Below are 18936 nucleotides of genomic sequence, written 5' to 3'. Positions count from 1 at the left end.
ATTTTGCCATAGTCAGCAGAATTTTTTTTTTCTATCAATTTTCTCGACCGTTTGTTAGATTTTTATTTCAAATTCGAGTCAGATCATCATCAGACAATGCCAGCAAAAATGTATGGAATTCATGCCGATAGACAAAACTGTTTTCGTATACCGCATCAACAAAGTTAATCAAATGATGCCAAAACGACTCTGCAATGCTTTGGCATTTCGACATCAAGCTTTTGCATGCGTCCTTGTCACCCAACTCGGACCAAACCACATCAATTTGTTCACAGCGCCACCTATTGTTCGAAAGTGATAAACTAGTGACTTTATTTATGATTTTTCAGGCATTTTGCCTAAAATCATCTTAATATGCCATTCATTTCTCATTGTTGCAGTTAGTCTAATGCTCCCAGCCATGGTGGCATTTACTTTTCATTTGTTTAAGTTTTTCATGTAATACTTACACCGGTATTTTATTTTATTTCAGATGTATTACAAATACCGAAATTTATTTTTAATACCTTAAGTTGACAATAACAACACTTAATAACACTGTGTTTCTGCACAGACAAGAACAGCTCACATTTTCCTATGAAAATGTAAAAAGGAAATTCAAATTGTAACAATGTGGGAGAGTTCAATCAATTAGACAAAGTTAAATGGATTGGTGGCTGGGAGTTGAAACAGGAAGTTAGTCAAACAGAGATTATGTTTGTAATCCTTTAATACTGCACTGATAAATTAGATTTTTACATTTTCCTAAGAAAATGTGAGTGGTGTTTATAATGCTAGGCCATTGAGTTTGGCTTGTTCCGATACTTAGTCAAAAGAGCCCACCAACAAGTCTCTCCCTCAGGTCCCTTCTTCATTGCAAATCTAATATTTTCAGTTTTATTGGCTGGAAGTCAAAAATCATAAATTCAATCAATAACTTGGGACAAGCTTTAGGAAGTGAAGTGTGACACCACTGATATCAGTCGAAGGTTTTTGTAGACACAGCTGCAATGCCCAGCAACAAGGAGGAGACAGAAGTCAACAGAAACAAACCTGTGCGGTGAGAAACTTCCTCTGCTGTTCAGGCGTCTTGACGTAGGCAGCTTGAGTGAAGGCATAGCTTCTGAATCGAGGCTTATATGAGGGAGACGGGCTGCGAACGTGACTCTGAGCCACACTGACTGTGATCTAAGAGAGGTACAGAAGACAAGAAAGACTGAAAAAAGCAAAACAAAAGCCACAGAGATGGATGGAAACATAGAAGAGAGTTGAGTGATGGAACGATGAGCTGGATATGGCAGTGAGAAGGACGATGAGGACGTTGGAATGCAGAGCGGCAAAATTAGATCATAAATTGCAAAACATAATTCAATGTCAGCTGGCAAAGTGTGTTGACAAGCTAGATGAGCATTCTACATCCTGAGAACGTCTAAAAACCTTTTTGAAACCAGAGAAGTCTAATGGTTTCATATTAGACGTATGTGGCGCCAGAGATAATGGGTCCATGCATTATGATTACAACATACCGTTCTAAACTCTGCATCTATGAGTGTGTGTTCCTCTGACCTGCTGGGAGTAACGCTGTTGGGTTTGAAAGAGAAAGTGCTCCTCCTTGGTTACTGTAGCTGGAGGGAGGGTCTCAACCTCTTGTATGGCCTCCATACTCACGCCATGGGGCAGCACTTGGAACAGGGAGGTGACATACATAATGATGGATTTCTTATCAGGATGAACTGTAGCAACATCTGTGAAGGAGAAAAGAAATTTGAGTATCCCATGCAAATTTCATAATAAACTCCTAGAGGATACATTAGATAAATCTGAGAATTTGAAGACCTGTGCAAACATTTGCTTTCCAATTAAAAGAATGTGTGTAAATAAATTGTAAGTATACTATTTTTTTTTTTAAGTTTTGGGTTGATAAGATTTTTAAATGTTCATGTAAAGTCTCTTATGCTCACCAAAGTTGCATTTATTTGATCAAATGTGCAGTAAAACAGTAAGATTGTGAAATATTGGTACAATTTTAAATAACTTCTTTTCGTTTTAATATGTTTAAAAATGTAATTTATTCCTGTGATGGCAAAGCTGAATTTTCAGCATCATTACTCCAGTCTTCAGTGTCACATGATCCTTCTAATATGCTAATTAGCTGCTCAAGAAACATTTCTTATTATAATCAATGTTGAAAACAATTGCGCTGCTTAATATTTTTTATTAATCAAAATATTTCTTAAAACAACAACAACTTTCTGACACTAAACTGTGAAAATGTGTACATGTATTGCTATATTTGAATTATATACATATACCCAACATATTTTTAATGGACAAATCCATATGAAAAAAACATCATACATATACTATATATATTAGATCTCTCTCTGCCATAATTTTTTCTTTGCTTTGGAAGTTTGGATATGTTAATAGAGAACAAGATATAAGTGGCACAACCTCAACTATGAGTTAAACCCCCATGGCATAAATTATGTGATGAAATTCTGTTTTAGATGTTGATGTAACAAGACATTTCCTCTCATCCAAAATACTAAACTAAAAAAAGCCCTGTCTGTATTACTCAGAACAACTTCAAAGGCTAATGTGAACAAGAAGAAGAAAGGAGGAGGTCATACCCTCAGGGTCCAACAGTCGGTCGATGCCTAAACTCTTCTCCGCAACGTTGAAGGCATGATCCAGTCTCTCAATGGCATTATTCTGTAGCTCCACCACACTCCAGTTAAACAGCTCAGGCCTTGCAAAAAAAAAAAGAAATAAAGAAAAAATAATACAAGATAGTTAATAACTTACTTTTCTGTGCACATGCTTGAAATAGCTTAAAGCAGATCAAAACAGCTGGTTCATTACCCAAATGAACTACACGGAAAAATAGAAAAACAATAAGCTTCAAAAATTCCTTCAGGCTAAGTTAGTATTCAACCATGCAGTTTATGACCAATGCATTCAAAACATTAATTTAAAATTTCATCAGACATGAGAGCAGTGATTTCTGTGATTTTCAACAAAAGCACCCATAATATAACAGCACCTGTGGCTGTGGATGAGAGCATTGAAGGCAAAGCCATCCGTCCAGCTGTTGGAGAAGTTGACCACATTGATGTCTCGGTAGTTTTTAGTGGACTGCCTGACCCAACTTAACAGAATCTTTTCACTGTTGGTCTGCTGTAAGTCTGCCATGACATCTTTCATCACATCCTTAACCTGTGCGGTAAAAGGAGAGTATGTACACATATTTATCAGAACACTGACAAATATAGCAAACATGACATGATAAACCAGCAAGGCGGAATTTACTTGATCAAAAATACTGTCAAAACAGTAATATTATGAAATATTGGTACAGTTTAACTTTTTCTACTTTACAATATTTTTTCAAATGTAATTTATTCCTGTGATGGCAAAGCATCATTACTCCAGTCTTCTATGTCACATGATCCTTCAGAAATCATGCTAAAATGCTGATTTGATGAAACATAAGAAACATTTCTTATTATCAATGTGGAAAATAAATGAATTTTCACTACTTTACTGTTTACTTTTGATTAATGTAATACATCCTTGCGACAACAACAACAACAAAATCTTAATGGCTGCAAAATTTTGAACAGTCTTGTATATCTAAGATTACCATGGTATTACCATATGTACCATTATAACACCATGGCAATCTTTGAAATCCCAGGGAGTATGCTGTAAATTTGAAGGTACATGGTAATCAGTTAGCACAATATAATATATATTGTAATCATTGAGCACTGTAATTTGACCACTGTATCACTGTACCACGACACTGTCATTTAAATCAATATCAATGCTGAAACGTTACTGAGTCTTAAAGGCCTTTATTGCAATGACCACTGCCAACATAAGCCTAGGGAAGAGGACATCAATAGCTCTGAACATAAACCACTAGTGCCACCTTATCAGATGAACAGAAAAAACACAGGAAACGAGTTCCTGTACAGATAAGCCACATGACAGTCCACTGCAAATGTGCTACATATAAAATCTTTGATAGACCAACATAACGGATGATAAAGGTCCTTGCTGATGCCCTTGAAGGCAAACCAGAAAGATTGTGGGTCTGATTTCACTGTATTGAACTCTCATACCTGCCAGTGGAGAATGATGCTCCAGATGAGCCCCAGGATCAGTTTATGATTCCCATCTACAATGTCAGCTCCTCCTATGTTCACCAGCTCAACCTAGAAAAGGAGAAGATTTGAATGCAAGAACCTTAACTGCACATAATTCGAACAGGAGCATGTATTAAGGAAAAAAACTGGGTCACTTTTGATTTTATATTGACTTTGAACAAAATAAAGATCTGATATTTCAGTCACATCAACTGTTTTAAATATCAACAGTTATTTGCTGGAAAATTACTTCAACCAGACCTTAAAATTTGCAATCGTACCTGGCTTTTATTTGGTTCTTCAAACCCATTTTCAAGCTGCCTGGATGTTTCACTACATTTTGTCAAGCAAAGCAGCTTTTCTATCAGTGAAATGGATAATTGCCATTACCTTATCCTAACTGTAAATTCTGCTTCTGCATAATTTTGTCTTACATTTATTGAAAAAGCTCAACCGAAACATTGAAATTCCAAGAGCTGTGAATGGTAAAACAGCCTGTTGAACCAATTAACTCACATTGTTCTTCTGAAGGATCTGCAGGGCCCTGTTAACATTGTTGAGGGAGTGCACTCGAGTGAAACCACGTTCTTTAACCTGCAAATGGGGAATATATCAGAACTGAACTTAGAGCATCCATTGCAAATGAATTCAACCAGTTATGCACTCATCCCTGTCCAAATGCTTTGAAACCAGGAGTATTTTTCCTTGATAAAAATAGAACAATGAAATGTGTCTCAGAAGAATATAACCCAGCAGAACCAATTAAAGGGATAGTTCTGTCATCATTTAAGGAAGTTCTGTCATCATTTTCTCCCTAATGAAGGGGTGGTCATTATGCCATTATGCCCAGAACAGTCAATATCACGGTAATTGTATATAACACATACACACAAAACCAACAAAAATCTATTCTTAAAGCAAGTCCTTTTCAAAGAATATCTGTTCACTCGGCGACCATATTTGCTATTTCAGGCATCTACAATCAATTCCTATCTATTACAATGGGGAAATCCTGAAATCTCAACACCTGCGTGCTTGCTGAACTCACAATTAATTAACATATTTCAAATTAGCAACAAAATCTGAAATTAGCTGTCCCATAAATGTTGTTTCTAATACCTCAAATACTCTTCAAAAAAGATCTTATTTTTCAGGCTGGACCAGCCAATGTGCATGTGCAGTCCTAAGTGTGAGTTTCAGGTTTCTATGGGAACCGGAGCTTCTAACCACAGTTGCAGTGACGCAATGACTTTACCAATCAGCGATTGGCTCTTTAACTTAGAAGGTGGGTCGTATTCAGCCTTATTGCGCATTGCTGTTTCTCCCATTCATAAGCAATAGGAGTGAACTGTCTTTCTATATCTATAGTCTTTGCTTAAAGTCACCATGCAATCAAAATGGACAATTCTTATTTTCTTATTTAATATGGAATAGTGCAGTATTTAAACACTTTTTTTTAAAATGAATGTGCCCTTGTAATATTTAAACAAAATAACTTCCCCTCTCTCTTGTATCTCTTCTCTGATGATGTGTTTACTGAGCTGAGGATGGGACAACCTGTCACTCACATGACATCACAGCAATGGCAAACCACACCACACCAATCCAATCAATTCCTGGCGGACGAAATCAAGTCCCACCCTACATTTTTTCTTGTTCAAGAAGCTGTTTCACTCAGATATAGTACATCGCAATAGGAAAGAGATAAGACTATCACAACTTTTGTTTCATGCCGACTTCAATTATCCCTTAAAATGTTCTTTATTACACAAACATGAGGTAAATTATCTTCCAATAAACCAATTTTTGGTCAATGCTTCAATCCCCATTCATATCAATTGCATGGAAAAGAGTACTACCATGACTATCCTCAAAATTTCCCCTTTTGTATTCATGAGTAAATTGTGACAAAAGTGTCCTTTTTGGGTGAACTATTCCTGTAGGGAGAATGTTTCTTATTTAAAGATGGACCTACTAGTTCATGGCCAACAAGACCCTCCAGGAGTTCAAGAAGACGTCGGCCATCACACAGATCGTTAAAGAGGTCATCAACAGGGGGTCGTCTTGTCTAGAGAATGAACAGAACTTGTAGAAAATTAAGGCTGAGGGTCTCTGGGAACATGTATTTAGGCCTTTAGGATGTGCTTATACTTTGTTTGTTTGGTCCGTAACAAAAAACAAAACAAAAAAACATTTAGTCCAGGTCCGCTTAGCATTCACACTGGCAGTTTAAACATCGAAAATAAAGATACTGTACCTTTAGGCATAGGGATATGTTCACATTTATTTAAAAGTAATTATACAGTATTTAAAGTGGAGTATTTATGAGTGTATATTATCTAAAATAAAGGAGAATGACAAGATAAGACCTTTAGTTTTGCTTATTTGAGTGGGGGAATTTTTTTTTTGACATTCTCTGAGTTTTCCCCCGCCACAGCTCTGCCTTGAAGCAAACACTTCTCTCTCAGTTTGAAAGACAAAGAACTGATGTCCTTCCTCTGTTAACATACTGTAAAATGATGCTAACAGAGTTAGAAAGAGAATGCAAAAACCTCTGTTTTGAAATGCCTTACCCTGGAAGCGTGGAACGTCAAACAAACAATTCTAAAGCACACATTCAAGCATTCACACTCACATCCTGACAGATGAAGGTTAGTGACAAGACTTTATGCGTGTGTGAATCTTAACTTTTAACCTTAAGATCAAGACTATGTGCACGTGTGAATCTTAACTTTTAACCTTGATATCAAGCTTGTCTACCTTATGTCTCCTCATCCACCCACCATGTAGTAGGTGGATGAATAACAGTATTTCAGTTTATACACCTATAACACGCTTTTCCAGACTGCAACAACAGAAAAGCATGAAGATCTCTCAGAAAATCGCAGTATAAAGATTCTCTAAATCGTTTAGTTAAAACCAATTGATAAAAGCATTTCTATTTGCCGTGAAAGGTGATTCAGTGTTATTTCAACTTATGATTAAAAACAAGACTCAAGTCACATTACCTTAGCAAACTGTGAGTTTATCCACTTCGTGAAGGTTTTCTTTTGAACATCTTCTCTTTCATCTGAAAATGAGAGAGATCACTGTCAATACCGTCCAGTTAAGGTTCAACTCTTACAATTTAATTTCTTACAAGTTAGCACACCAAAAAAAGCTTAATTTCAAACAAATCTTACTCATTTAATTCCTTAAATGTAAAGCTGTACAACTACATAACATCATAGATCTTCATGAGAATAAAAAAGCCGTCTGTGGTCAATAAGAAATATTCACTACGTTGCAGCATTTGATATGAGGAAGGTTAAATACAAAGAGACTGAGAAGAAAGCCTCTGAAAGACCTGGGATAGGTTTGAGGGTATATACAGATCAATAGTCAGCTGGCATTCAAAAGAAGATTAGTTCTGAGAGAATGAGGGTGTGGATCGGGAAACCCTTACAAACACAATGACTGAGTAAAGTGAAAGATTGATAAGAAAAGCCAAAGAACCTGCTAAGTAATTCCTCAATTATTCCTATTCACTTCTAAAACATTTAATACACAGTTCGGCGATACGAAATTGCAAACAAGCAATTGACCCTTCGCTAAGCCACGCCCGAAAACCGCTACTGGCCAATCGTGTCTTAGCAACCGTAACTAGGCGCGGGAGGTCTGGCAAGCTTTCGAGCGAGTGAAACATGGCGAAGCGTTGTGCGTATGGATTGTGCAAATCTGATACCCGGTATCCTAAAAGTTTGGACACGTGAGTGGAATTTTTTTCCTTCCCGAAAATCTAAAAGCCAAGAGGAGAAATGATGTGCGTGGATCAGCAGTGTGGGAGAACCCATTCACAACTACATGTCTACAGGATTAACAAAAACACATATTGCTTGGAAGTTGGAAATAATGACTGTTCTTTGTTCATAATGCATATATTTTAACGTAAAATAAGACGATTAAAGACAAGACGGAGGCTCACTGACATACTTTAAAATATATTTCAGCATTTCGTTAATCGACAGCCTACTAACGTTACCCCTGACTGAGTAACTTTAACCCAATCTGATCGCGGCTCACCCGGTGTTAGTGTTATTCCACAAAATGTATGGATAAACTGTTTGATATATAATTATTAGATTATTTTCACATTTCAATTACCCTGCTGTGCACGAAAATAGCTGTGTGTTCCCCATTTGAATGGTCAGCGTATGAGGCGGCGGCTGCTTGCTTGCGCTGGGACTATAGGCTTTAGCTTCAATTTGAATTAAATTATTCGCTAATTGGTTGCATATTATTTCGTGGATATATCGCTCGAATGCATACTGCAGTCCCCTTTGTCTTGCTCTCTCAGATATTTCACATGTTCGCCAAAAATTACTAATTATCTCATTGGGAATGTCTGACACCGGTGCATACACACTGTAATAGACGTGCCAGACACGAAAGCTTGACAGGCGTAGCAACAGTAACTAGGAAGGGCGGGGCTTAGCGAAGGGTCAATTGACAAGATCGAGAACCCAGGAAACAAAACAAAAAAAAAAATAGATTTGTTGTGTAAAAAGTCGTCTTCGTGGGGTTGCCCACGAATAAAAACTGTTCATAAAATGCCAGAAAGTCACTTGCATTTGCAAAGATTGAATGAAATGTCGTGTGTTGGGAACATTAAAAATCAATCAGTACAAAGAACATTTAGCTTTCATATCACATTAAAAGCTTGTGTTGTTCCCTGCTATAATATTCTCCAATTGCTTTGATTCAGATCTTTGTGCTCTACCCTCTCGGCTTGCTTTGGTTTGATATTGATTACAACAGCGTAATTCTTATCTAGGGGCCCTGATGATATTAAAGCTAGAGTTCACCACTATAATGAAAATTCTGCTATCTTTCCTCTTCCTCGCATGTGGCACAAAAGGAATTATCTAGCCAAGGCGGTCCCTGTTCAACATCTTTTATTGGAAAAGTGAAGCGTTGAGATACTGCTAAATATCTCCTTTTGTGCTCCATCTAAGAAAGAAAGTCATACAGGTTCGGCAGAATTATCACGTATCTACAAAACCTTTCAGAATCGTTAGGATTGAATAAGAATTGTTTGGATATTTCCTTATGCACATAAAGCACTTGGTGAATCACAAGCTTTCCAGAGTCGGTGTGGATGACATGATTTTCATGCATAATTGATTTTAAGCTTCCAGTTGTTTTTGCCACCATTGCAATAATCATCATGAAATGGGTAGTTTCAGTTCATTGTTCCCATTGGTCAGCCTACACTTCAGCTGAAGGTATAATCACAGTAGCATGGCTCAGATTCGTTTCAAGCCTGACTGCACCATGTCATGCTTATAATCGCAATAACACTAAAACTCACACGGTTTTGCTGTAATAATATGGCAGAAGAATAAAGGCAATGTTTATGATCACTGAATAAGATTAAATCAGTTATAAAGAACTAAAATAGATTAAAAATAGACTATAAATAATATAAAATAAAGCATAAAATATTTTGATACGTCTTACACATTATTTACATACTCTTTCTAGAAATTTGCTAAAATAGAATATCATAAATTTTGATAAAAACATTTTGTAATCAGCTACTAAAAATAGCCCCCCCCCACCACTCTTTTTTCATCTAAAATCATAAGTTATCCTATGCAGACCACAAATTTCAGTTCTTGAAAGCAATGCCATTTACCAAGGGTAATTTGAGTTCTTTGCTGTATAGAGAAGTCATCTAAACACTGCAAAAAGCAGCAATCGAGAACTAACATATTCTTATCGCAGATCAATAATTTCTGCAGCAAATCAGATATCTCCTAAAGTTCCATAATGGCAAAAGTCATTCTTTTACTTGATTAACACAATCCGCTTCAATTATACTGTCAACCCCTTGACAAAATGCGCAGAATACAGCAGCACCACACAAAGGAAAAGCTGATTATTGTAAGTATTTTGTTGCTGAGGGAACCTTCACATTATCTTACAGGATTACTGCTATTGATCTAGAAAGCTCTAAATTAGCTGCTTTTAAAAGCTCAGGATTTGACAGGGAAATTATATTTCAGCCTTCTTCAGGGTCAGAAACACAACAGGGTAGACAAATTCCCGCAGCGTCCATTCACAAACTGCTTAAACTTTAAGACACAATTCATTTTGCCTCATTGAAAGAAAGCATTTTAGTTGGTCGGATGACTCATTTGCTAAACAAAAACTAATCTGCAATGTAAAAAGTGAAAATGTGCAGTCGTTACATTAACGCGTTAATTCCCTCCAAAATTAAAAGGCCTCTATTTTGCTTTTTTCGAATATTACCTTTCATGCAGTGTGTAATACAGCTGTTTGTGAAGGTAAAAGGTCGGCAAAGTTTTAAAGATAATAGTGCACAACAAATAAAGGTATTGTCTCCTTAAAAAAAAGAATCGATTCTGAACTGCCCGAAACAAGTTTAGTCCCACTTCCTGTAAAATACCTATGAAACATTGTAACAAATTTGCATAATCAATGCCTATGGTTTTAATTAGATGCTTGTGAACGACAACCAATTTGACCCGGCCTCAAACACTGTAACGGAGGCCTGGAAGAGTTTGGTTCGTGTTGTGGACATGTCCAGAAGATTCTGTTTTCAGCACTGCAAATCCACTTTGCATAGACTTCCAAAGATTTAGGACTCGTGCTTGATATGGAAGAAAACCAACGCCATCATTCATATCACTGTGTAAAAAGCGCTGAGGAAGCTTCCAGAGCTGAAATTCAGATATGGTAATGGTCGACCAATCACAAGGGGGGGGGGGGGGGGTTAGAGAGACTGAATATGGGGGGGTAGAGAGACTGAATATTCGAACAAACCGGTTTCAGACTCTGAGAAATGAGGGGCTGTGCAATGTATACCATGAAAAAATGGAAGTTTTTATTTATTTATTTATTTTTACCTTTGATGCATGTAAATCAATTTTAGGAGACCTCCAAAACAAAATTAGAATTATGAAACTTTAAAATAGCATTACAATTCTGACATGCTATATTTCAAGTCTTCTGAAGCCATACAATAACTTTATTTGAGAAACAGCTGTGGCCACCGTTTACTTTCATTATATGGAAGAAAGCAGAAGGACATTTTGCTATAAATAGGCTAACTCCTTTTGTGTTCCGGGGAAGAAAGAAATGGGTTTCTAAAGACTTGAGGATGAGTAAATGATGGCAGATATTTAGGTTCATTTAGATGTCACCAAACTAAGAGCATGTTTGGTTACCTTACCTGACATAACATCTTTCATAGAGTGTTCTCAATGAATTATAGTTTTATGCAAAAGAGTGTGAACAAACGTCTGTCAACAAATAAAGGTGTTAAACTCCTTGCTTGACGTCCTCCTGTCATAATGTGCAATCAAAAGCCCTTAATAGTTGTTTTTGCCTGGTTGTGACAATTATCATTTCTGAACAGCCGGATAATAATGCTCTGAAATGAAAAGGAATTTAGCCTTGGCTCTGCAGGTGATAATAGCAAGCGTGTTTAAATAAAGTGAACCCAAATGTTTTAAGCAATAATCAAACCAAAACAAACGTTAATAAAAATCATGAATTTGAAAATGTAATTGGACAAATATATAAAACTGCAGGAAATTAATGGTGTAAATTTACATAAAATCAAAGAAAAGTGGGAGATACATATAAACAATAAACCAGGATTTTGATTCTGTGATATATATAAATACATGATCCATGTCAACAACTGTATTTTGAACTTGAGTTGCGTATTTGGAAAAATGATAATATAATTGTAAATAATTGTATTAACAATAACTGTAGCCGATTATTAAAGTGCCGCTATTATGCTATTTTAAAAGTTCCCAATTTTGTTTGGAAGGCTTCCTACAATAGATTTACATGCATCCAAGGTAAAAAACACTTTCATTTTCTCATAATATACATTGCACATGACCTCATTTCTCAAAGAGTCTGAAACGATTCATTCGAATATTCTCTCTAAACTCCTCCTTTCCGCAAGCTGACTCTGCTCTGATTGGTCAGGCGACCCAGTCTGTTGTGATTGGCTGCAGTGGCATAAAGCCCACGCTTACACTACTAGATAAAATGTATTATACTAACGCAATAAATATAAAATCACAATGTTCATTTTAAGCAGCATGAACACTAATATTTTAGCAGTAGTGAAATCCATAACCACTACTTCGGTAAATAGAATTATGCAAGCCTACTAGTGACCAAATAGTATCTATTCGCAATGCTCACATACTGTGGTCTGAACTGCTGTGAACAACACAAACAACCAGAGTGAAATAAACAGTTAAAGGGTTAGTTTACCCAAAAATGAAAATTCACCCAAGCGTCAAAGTGATAGTTGTGTAGCTGTCAATGGAGAGTAGCCTACAGAAAGCTCTCAGATTTCATCAAAAAGATCTTTATGTGTTCCGAAGATGAACAAAAGTCTAAAGGGTATAAAAAGACACGAGTGCAAGTAATTAATGACAGATTTTCATTTTTGGGTGAACGAACCCTTTAAACATCCCAGGTAGCACTCTTGGTAAGCAGATCAATCAATTCAATTAGAGGGCCGGAATCTTGTATGCATTTAGGATTTAATATTATTAGTTACGGTGTAAATAGATTTAATTTTGTATATGAATGTTGGGGGATAAAAATATAATCAAATGATTACGTCTATGGAAAGGATTGGAAGATAGGAATGGAAGACATAATAAAGTCAAAAATAATTAAATAAATGAACCTATAGAGCCCGATCTGACAGACAGAATAATGTGAGCAGACAGACAGGAGAATGAAAGCATTGCTTGCATTGATCGGAGGCGTGACTCCGGGCAGGTGGCAGCTGCTGCTGGATTATATCCGCCCTTGTGCAAATAGGATGATGGGGTGACGGGCTTGAGCCGAAGCTAACGGACAAATAGAAATACAAAGACGCTGGACGCACACACCTGCTTTTAGCCGCCTAATCTCAGCACACACATCCGAGGGAAGACTGTATTCACAGATTACAGCCATACGTTTCCACCACAGCCACCCAGCTTCATGTTTTCCCCCTGGCAATTTACAAGCGCGAGCCCAAATGTTTCGATGAGACTGGAAATACTCAGCGTGTCTTTATGACAACAGCGCATGTGATTGAACTGCGTGTAGTTTAACAGCAGCCTACCACCAAACTTTCCCGTTCGTCAATAAAATCACGAATAAATACAAAGTGCGCACGTTCAACGATTCACCGGTAGAGTACACAAGAAACAATAAAGAAAGACACCCGTGCACGCTTAATTAACACTAAAAACAAAACTGTCCGTGCATGAGAACATATCCCTTTATGGATAAGACGCACCCGGCTAGAGGATCTATTGTTAAATCTGGTTAAATCTTACGTGACATGCCGTAATAAAAGCCGTCAACAGCCAAACAATCACCTCACACTGGAAGAGTATATCAGGATGATGATACGGACTTACCTAAATGAGGCTTTTACACCATAACAAACGCAACTATTTCCTCCGTAATGGCTTTTAGAGTCGCAGGCAGTCGGGTTTGTGGTGTGTATCCGTTACCTGTGTATATAAACACAGCGAGCTCAGTTTGATTACCCGGTTCCCTTGCTGTTAAACAGACTCGTCCATGCCTATAGCCGTTGATGATTTGGAGAAGGAACTGTAGGTGGACACTTTGCCGCTTTATTTTGTCGTACTCCCTCACTTGAGTGCAGTTCTAGCCCTGCTGTGATCCGTTGATACCGGCAGGTGTAGCGGTGCTCTGCTCTGGCATGCGGGCTGATTCAGTGACTACAGCTCTATCTAACGGGGAACAGGGATCGATACCACATGGATATAATGAACAACTTTATTTAACTTGTTTATGGTAGAAGGTAGGCTAATTAAATACAGGGTGCCAATAATAACCACGTTTCAATTTGAGTTCCTTATATTTCCGTAAGCAGGAAAGTTAGATTAGAAGTTAGTCACTCAGGGCGCATATTGTCACCAAGCAGTAAATAGACGCTCGAGAACAGAAATCGTGGTAACCATAGCAACGCTAGGGTGCGCGAGCAATTTTCGGTCAGGGACGCATAACAGAAACAAAACACAAATTACTAATAAAACACTAATTATTTCTCTCATATTACAAATTTATCACAAAACATTTGGGTTACATTTTTTTTAAAGGGATAGTTCACCTAAAAATAAAAAAGAATCTGTCATTTACTCACCCTCAAGTTGTTCCAAACCTATGAATTTCTTTCTTCTGCTGAACACAAAAGAAGATATTTGGAAGAATGTTTGTAATCAAACAGTTGATGGGCCCCATTTGACTTCCATAGTATGTATAAAAATACTGGCTGAAAAAAGAAAGTCATATACACCTAGGATGGCTTGAGGCCGGGTGAGTAAATTATGGGATAATTTTAATTTGGGGTGAACTAACCCTTTAACAATGGGTGCCTAAATACAATTGACCATGAAAGTCATGAAAGTCATTGTACCAAATCACCACCCTGAATAATGCGTAATTATGTTCTGGAGCCTCTTTAAACCTCTCTTAAAACACTGTTAAGAGACGCACCATTTACTGTGATGTCCTTTTCATATATGCATGTGGTCTATTAAAAATGGATAAATCCAATACAACGGTCTGGAATGGGCAATTTCAAGTTGACGTTGAGTTGTTGTGCAGCTAGTGGGCACAACTCACATAAAATCACAGGACTCAAAACATCACCATGCCATCTGTACATCTGCCAGAGAAATCCGAAATAAGTAACAGTCTGTGCTTTTAATCCATTCTTGAGGGAATTTTCAACTGTTGCATTTCTTTTGTTTTATGTCTCTTGGAAGAGCATTGTGTGTTGTGGTAGTACTGAAAGTAAAAATCTTGCAGAACATGATCATACTTGCTCAAAAAATATCTATATTATTATCTCATCAGTAGTTCTTTCTCCAAATGTAATCAACGTTTTGGAAACAAAATGGTTGTATATTTTTTGTACACAATAGTGCGCCGCCGAATGTTCAACAGAAGCGGGTGGAAGTATAAAATTGCAGCAATAGTTCAATCAGACTCGGAGAACAATCATAACATTCAAAATACAGGCCCGTGTCTTTCAGTAGAGGGCTGTTCATTCAAACAGTCAAACATTTATTCATAGCCTACATAAATACAGACATGCTTTGCTTCTGGTTTTCATTCAGGGACTGTATTTACAGAATTTCCATTTTAAGTAGGCCTACAAGTTTTTCTAAATGCCAACCAGGGGTGTAGATCTCATTTTCAATGGCATTTTTCTTCACCCATGCCAACCATTGCTTATGTATTTGATGAGTAACTGCAGAAAAGAATGAACAGCAAATGTCATAAAAGCCCCCAAGGGCTTTAAAACACACCCTGATAGAGTGCAGTAAACACCTGATGTTTCTAAAGTGGCGAAAAGTATTTTAATCCAAAACTTATCTGTTCACTCCACACTGTAACGTGAGAAGATACTGGAGACTCCCCTGGACTCCTCAGAATGCCACCCACGGTTAGAAAGTAAAGTAACTGATTCATAAATAAAAGGCTACTTGTTTGGTAAGGACTGGAAGTCCTCAAGTTAATTTTCGAGGTTCAAAGATATCAAAATGACCAGTATCATACAAACTATAAATAATTAAATATATATATATATATATATTTAATACACAATGCACAATATAAAAAGTTGCATTATTTCACTGTTTGCTAGTTTTTGCCTCACTGTGTTTATTTACTTTTTTGCTTTGTGAGGATTTCTTTTCTCAACAGATTTTTATCTGTTGAAATACTGTACATTTGATTTCATATTGTCATTGAAATTTACTTAAAAAATGTGTGAAGACATGACAGTTTTCTGAGGAAAGGTTTGCTTTAAGTTTGTTCTTGCAAGAACATTAAAGATGGTCAACATTTTCTCCAGTATTGCCGTCATAAAAAAAAAAGCTTTTGAGGTGCTTGAAATATACATTTCTTAAGAATACAATAGGATACTTGAGGCTCCTTTAGTTTTATCAGTGTATGCTTCTCTGGTTATGTAATGGAAAAATGATCAGAGGTCTCCAGTGACTGAGTTTGCGAGAGAGCGAGAGCGAGCGAGCGAGAGAGAGCGAGAGAGCGCGCGAGAGAGAGAGGGCGAGAGAGAGAGATTTTAAGGAGATCTGAATGCTATTTTCAGTAGAACTTGCTCAACACTGCCTTACAGTGGCTGTTCATACAGAGTTATATCTTCTACCGTATATATATATATATATATATATATATATATATATATATTCCCATTAAAGCCAAAAATAGAAACACCAGTATACTAGTGACTGTCCCTGGGAGAGGCCCAAGCAAAAAAGGCTAACAACAAATCCTGCCCCACATCAACAAGAAAACCCCCCAGCTTTTTATTATTATAATTTCCCAGTAACATTTTATTATATCAAAGGTTTAAATATCAATGTTTTGACAGCTAGCATAAAAACATTTTATACTCTTTGATAAAATGTGCTCTCTGGAGTATGTGAAGCAGAGACGGTACCATAAGTTATTTAGAGAATTTCTTAAATCTTTTGAGTCAGAAGATTCTATGGCAGATGTCAACACGTCAGTCAGTCCTGCAGGCTTTATGCAGTGGTATTTAACACAAAACAGAGCCCTAGATTGGATACCATGAGCAGAAGATAGAGTTGCAACCTCAAATTCTCCCAGGAGTCGAACTGTCTCACCCAACTGTAAAAATGCCACAGAATACCAGGAGCCTCAGAAGGCATCAGCAACGCATTCAAACAAATGCTCGCACATTTAAAAATAAATAAGGGTTCTAATCAGGACCAAAAAGGGGTTTATAGTCAAGAGAACTTAAGACCCACACAGAACGTTTGAGGCGAATCTTCCAAATAAACATTCTGGTCATTTTTCACCCCAATATCGAAGGACAAAACAAATGTCCTTCTAATCTAGATTTTAGATCCAACAAACGAAGCCTATATGTTTTTTTTACTCTGACATTATTTTTATGACTTTTATTTTTATGATTATTATCTCCCCCAACTGAAAAATCTCACTCTCACTCAGTCCCTTAGCAAACAATTGGATGAGATTTGTCCCAGAGCAATACTTTGCTGTGGATGCCATTGGATTACCAAAGTTTTGTCCAATTGTTTCCAGGCTTGGCGATTGAGAGCTTTGCATTTGGCATCAGGAAAGCTAAGCCTTAGGTTTTTGAGGTCAGCTTTAATCTGTTTTGCCCAGATTTTCTTGGGCTCCATTAGTTGGACCTCCCATTTCACAGGTCACTGTCGCCAGAGTAGTCAGTAAGGTAGACGTCATTCATTCATTCGGGATATGCCACTGAACCACTGTTGCCTGCGCTTTTGGTTTACTTCTTCGAATGTTGTTTCCGACATAGGGGGGTGGGCATGCTAACAAGGACGCTAAAGACCACAGTCTATCTCTATTGCACCTCTTGAAGCCAGGGCAGTGAGGTTTAATTGCATAGCTCTTAATAGCTTGCCTCCATTACACTCATCCCCCAAACCTTACTCCCATCAGGGTCACGGCACCAAAGGTACCACTCTGGTGCTACTCGCACCGCTCCGAGCTGGATTTGAAACACCATTGGAGGCGGGGGCGCAAAAAAGGACCCTGAAGACCGCCGTCTCTACCGTCTGTTGCTAGTTTGTCTCGTGAGGCCAGGGGAGTGAGGTTTACTCCCATAGCTCTTACTACCTGGCCTCTGTTACACTAACCCTCCAAACCTTACTCCCATCAGGGTCACGGCACCAAGGCAACCCCTCCAGTTCTACTCACACTGCTCCGAGGTTACATGTCATTTCTGAGCCGGCCGCATAGAGAGGCACGTAGTATTTGCCGTATACAAGAAGCAAACCTTTAAAAAATACTTAAAAAATATAATATTTCCATTAAATTTTTTTTCTGTTAAATGTGCTCTAATGTCAGGGAAATAATACAAAAAACTTTTAGTAATTATTAATTTTATTTATACAATACATATATACAATACAATTATACATATACACAATACAAATATTTATATATTGATATAATTATTTATACAGTCAAACCAAAAATTATTGGTTTGATTTAAAAAAAGAAAATACTAATGGGTGCAGGGCACTATAGTTAGTTTATGTAAGTTGTAAGTTAGGATAGCAAGGTGTCTGAATACATTTTGGTTTGACTGTATATATATATATATATATATATATATATACACACCAAAGAATCCCGGACAGTGATAATTGGTTATTGATAAAAGGTTAGGTGACACTTTATTTTACAGTGTCCCAGTTACAGATTGCACATGTATTTACTATAGAAATAACAGTAACTTGTGCATTAGTTACATGTAACTAACCCTAAACCAAACCCTAACCCTTATATAAGTGCATGTTATTAATCAATATTACTTAATTGTATAATTACACTGTAACAAGGGCACCTTAAAATAATGTGTAACCAAAGGTTTCCCGCTAAACCCAACAACCATTAAATAACCAGTGTATAGCGTGATTCAGCACAGAAAACAGATGTCCTCTATTAAAGCTCTGTTCTCGGAGGTTTACAGTACTGTTTGTGTCCTCTGGCTGTGATCAACAAGCTGTTGACTCATTTTGCTACTTTCTCCTAACTTTCACTGCTGATCATAAACATACTCGCATTGAAAACACGAGAGAGAGTTTCTTGCCAAAAAAATAAAAATAAAATAAAGCCAACAACACGGCTAAATCTAAAACACTGAAACCCAACACCAGGCAGCTGCAACTATTTCAAGCTCTTTAAGACCTGT

The 18936-nt window shown here is 37.1% G+C and overlaps 1 protein-coding gene across 9 annotated transcripts in view; it reads right to left on the bottom strand.

Moving 5' to 3' along the window:
* Window positions 1-18936, bottom strand: part of dmd (dystrophin) — a 114131-nt gene that overhangs the window by 94282 nt on the left and 913 nt on the right. For 8 of the 9 annotated variants that reach the window (XM_077205211.1, XM_077205207.1, XM_077205212.1 and 5 more), the window contains exons 2-9: window positions 7142-7203; window positions 6109-6201; window positions 4650-4727; window positions 4110-4202; window positions 3026-3198; window positions 2613-2731; window positions 1546-1724; window positions 1033-1167 (exon numbers count right to left, since the gene is read on the bottom strand). In XM_077205211.1, the coding sequence (XP_077061326.1) occupies window positions 1033-1167; window positions 1546-1724; window positions 2613-2731; window positions 3026-3198; window positions 4110-4202; window positions 4650-4727; window positions 6109-6201; window positions 7142-7203 (932 nt within the window). Of the gene's footprint in view, window positions 1-1032; window positions 1168-1545; window positions 1725-2612; window positions 2732-3025; window positions 3199-4109; window positions 4203-4649; window positions 4728-6108; window positions 6202-7141; window positions 7204-13588; window positions 13850-18936 lie in introns of those variants that run through there. The other variant, XM_077205215.1, reaches the window with a different exon arrangement.

This window comes from Siphateles boraxobius, unplaced genomic scaffold (genome assembly GCF_051911475.1).
Source record: "Siphateles boraxobius isolate OS27281-9 unplaced genomic scaffold, OSU_SipBor_1 53, whole genome shotgun sequence".
NCBI lineage: Eukaryota > Metazoa > Chordata > Actinopteri > Cypriniformes > Leuciscidae > Siphateles > Siphateles boraxobius.
The sequence above is the reverse complement of the archived record's forward strand: the minus strand, read 5'-3'. Positions and strand labels throughout refer to the sequence as shown.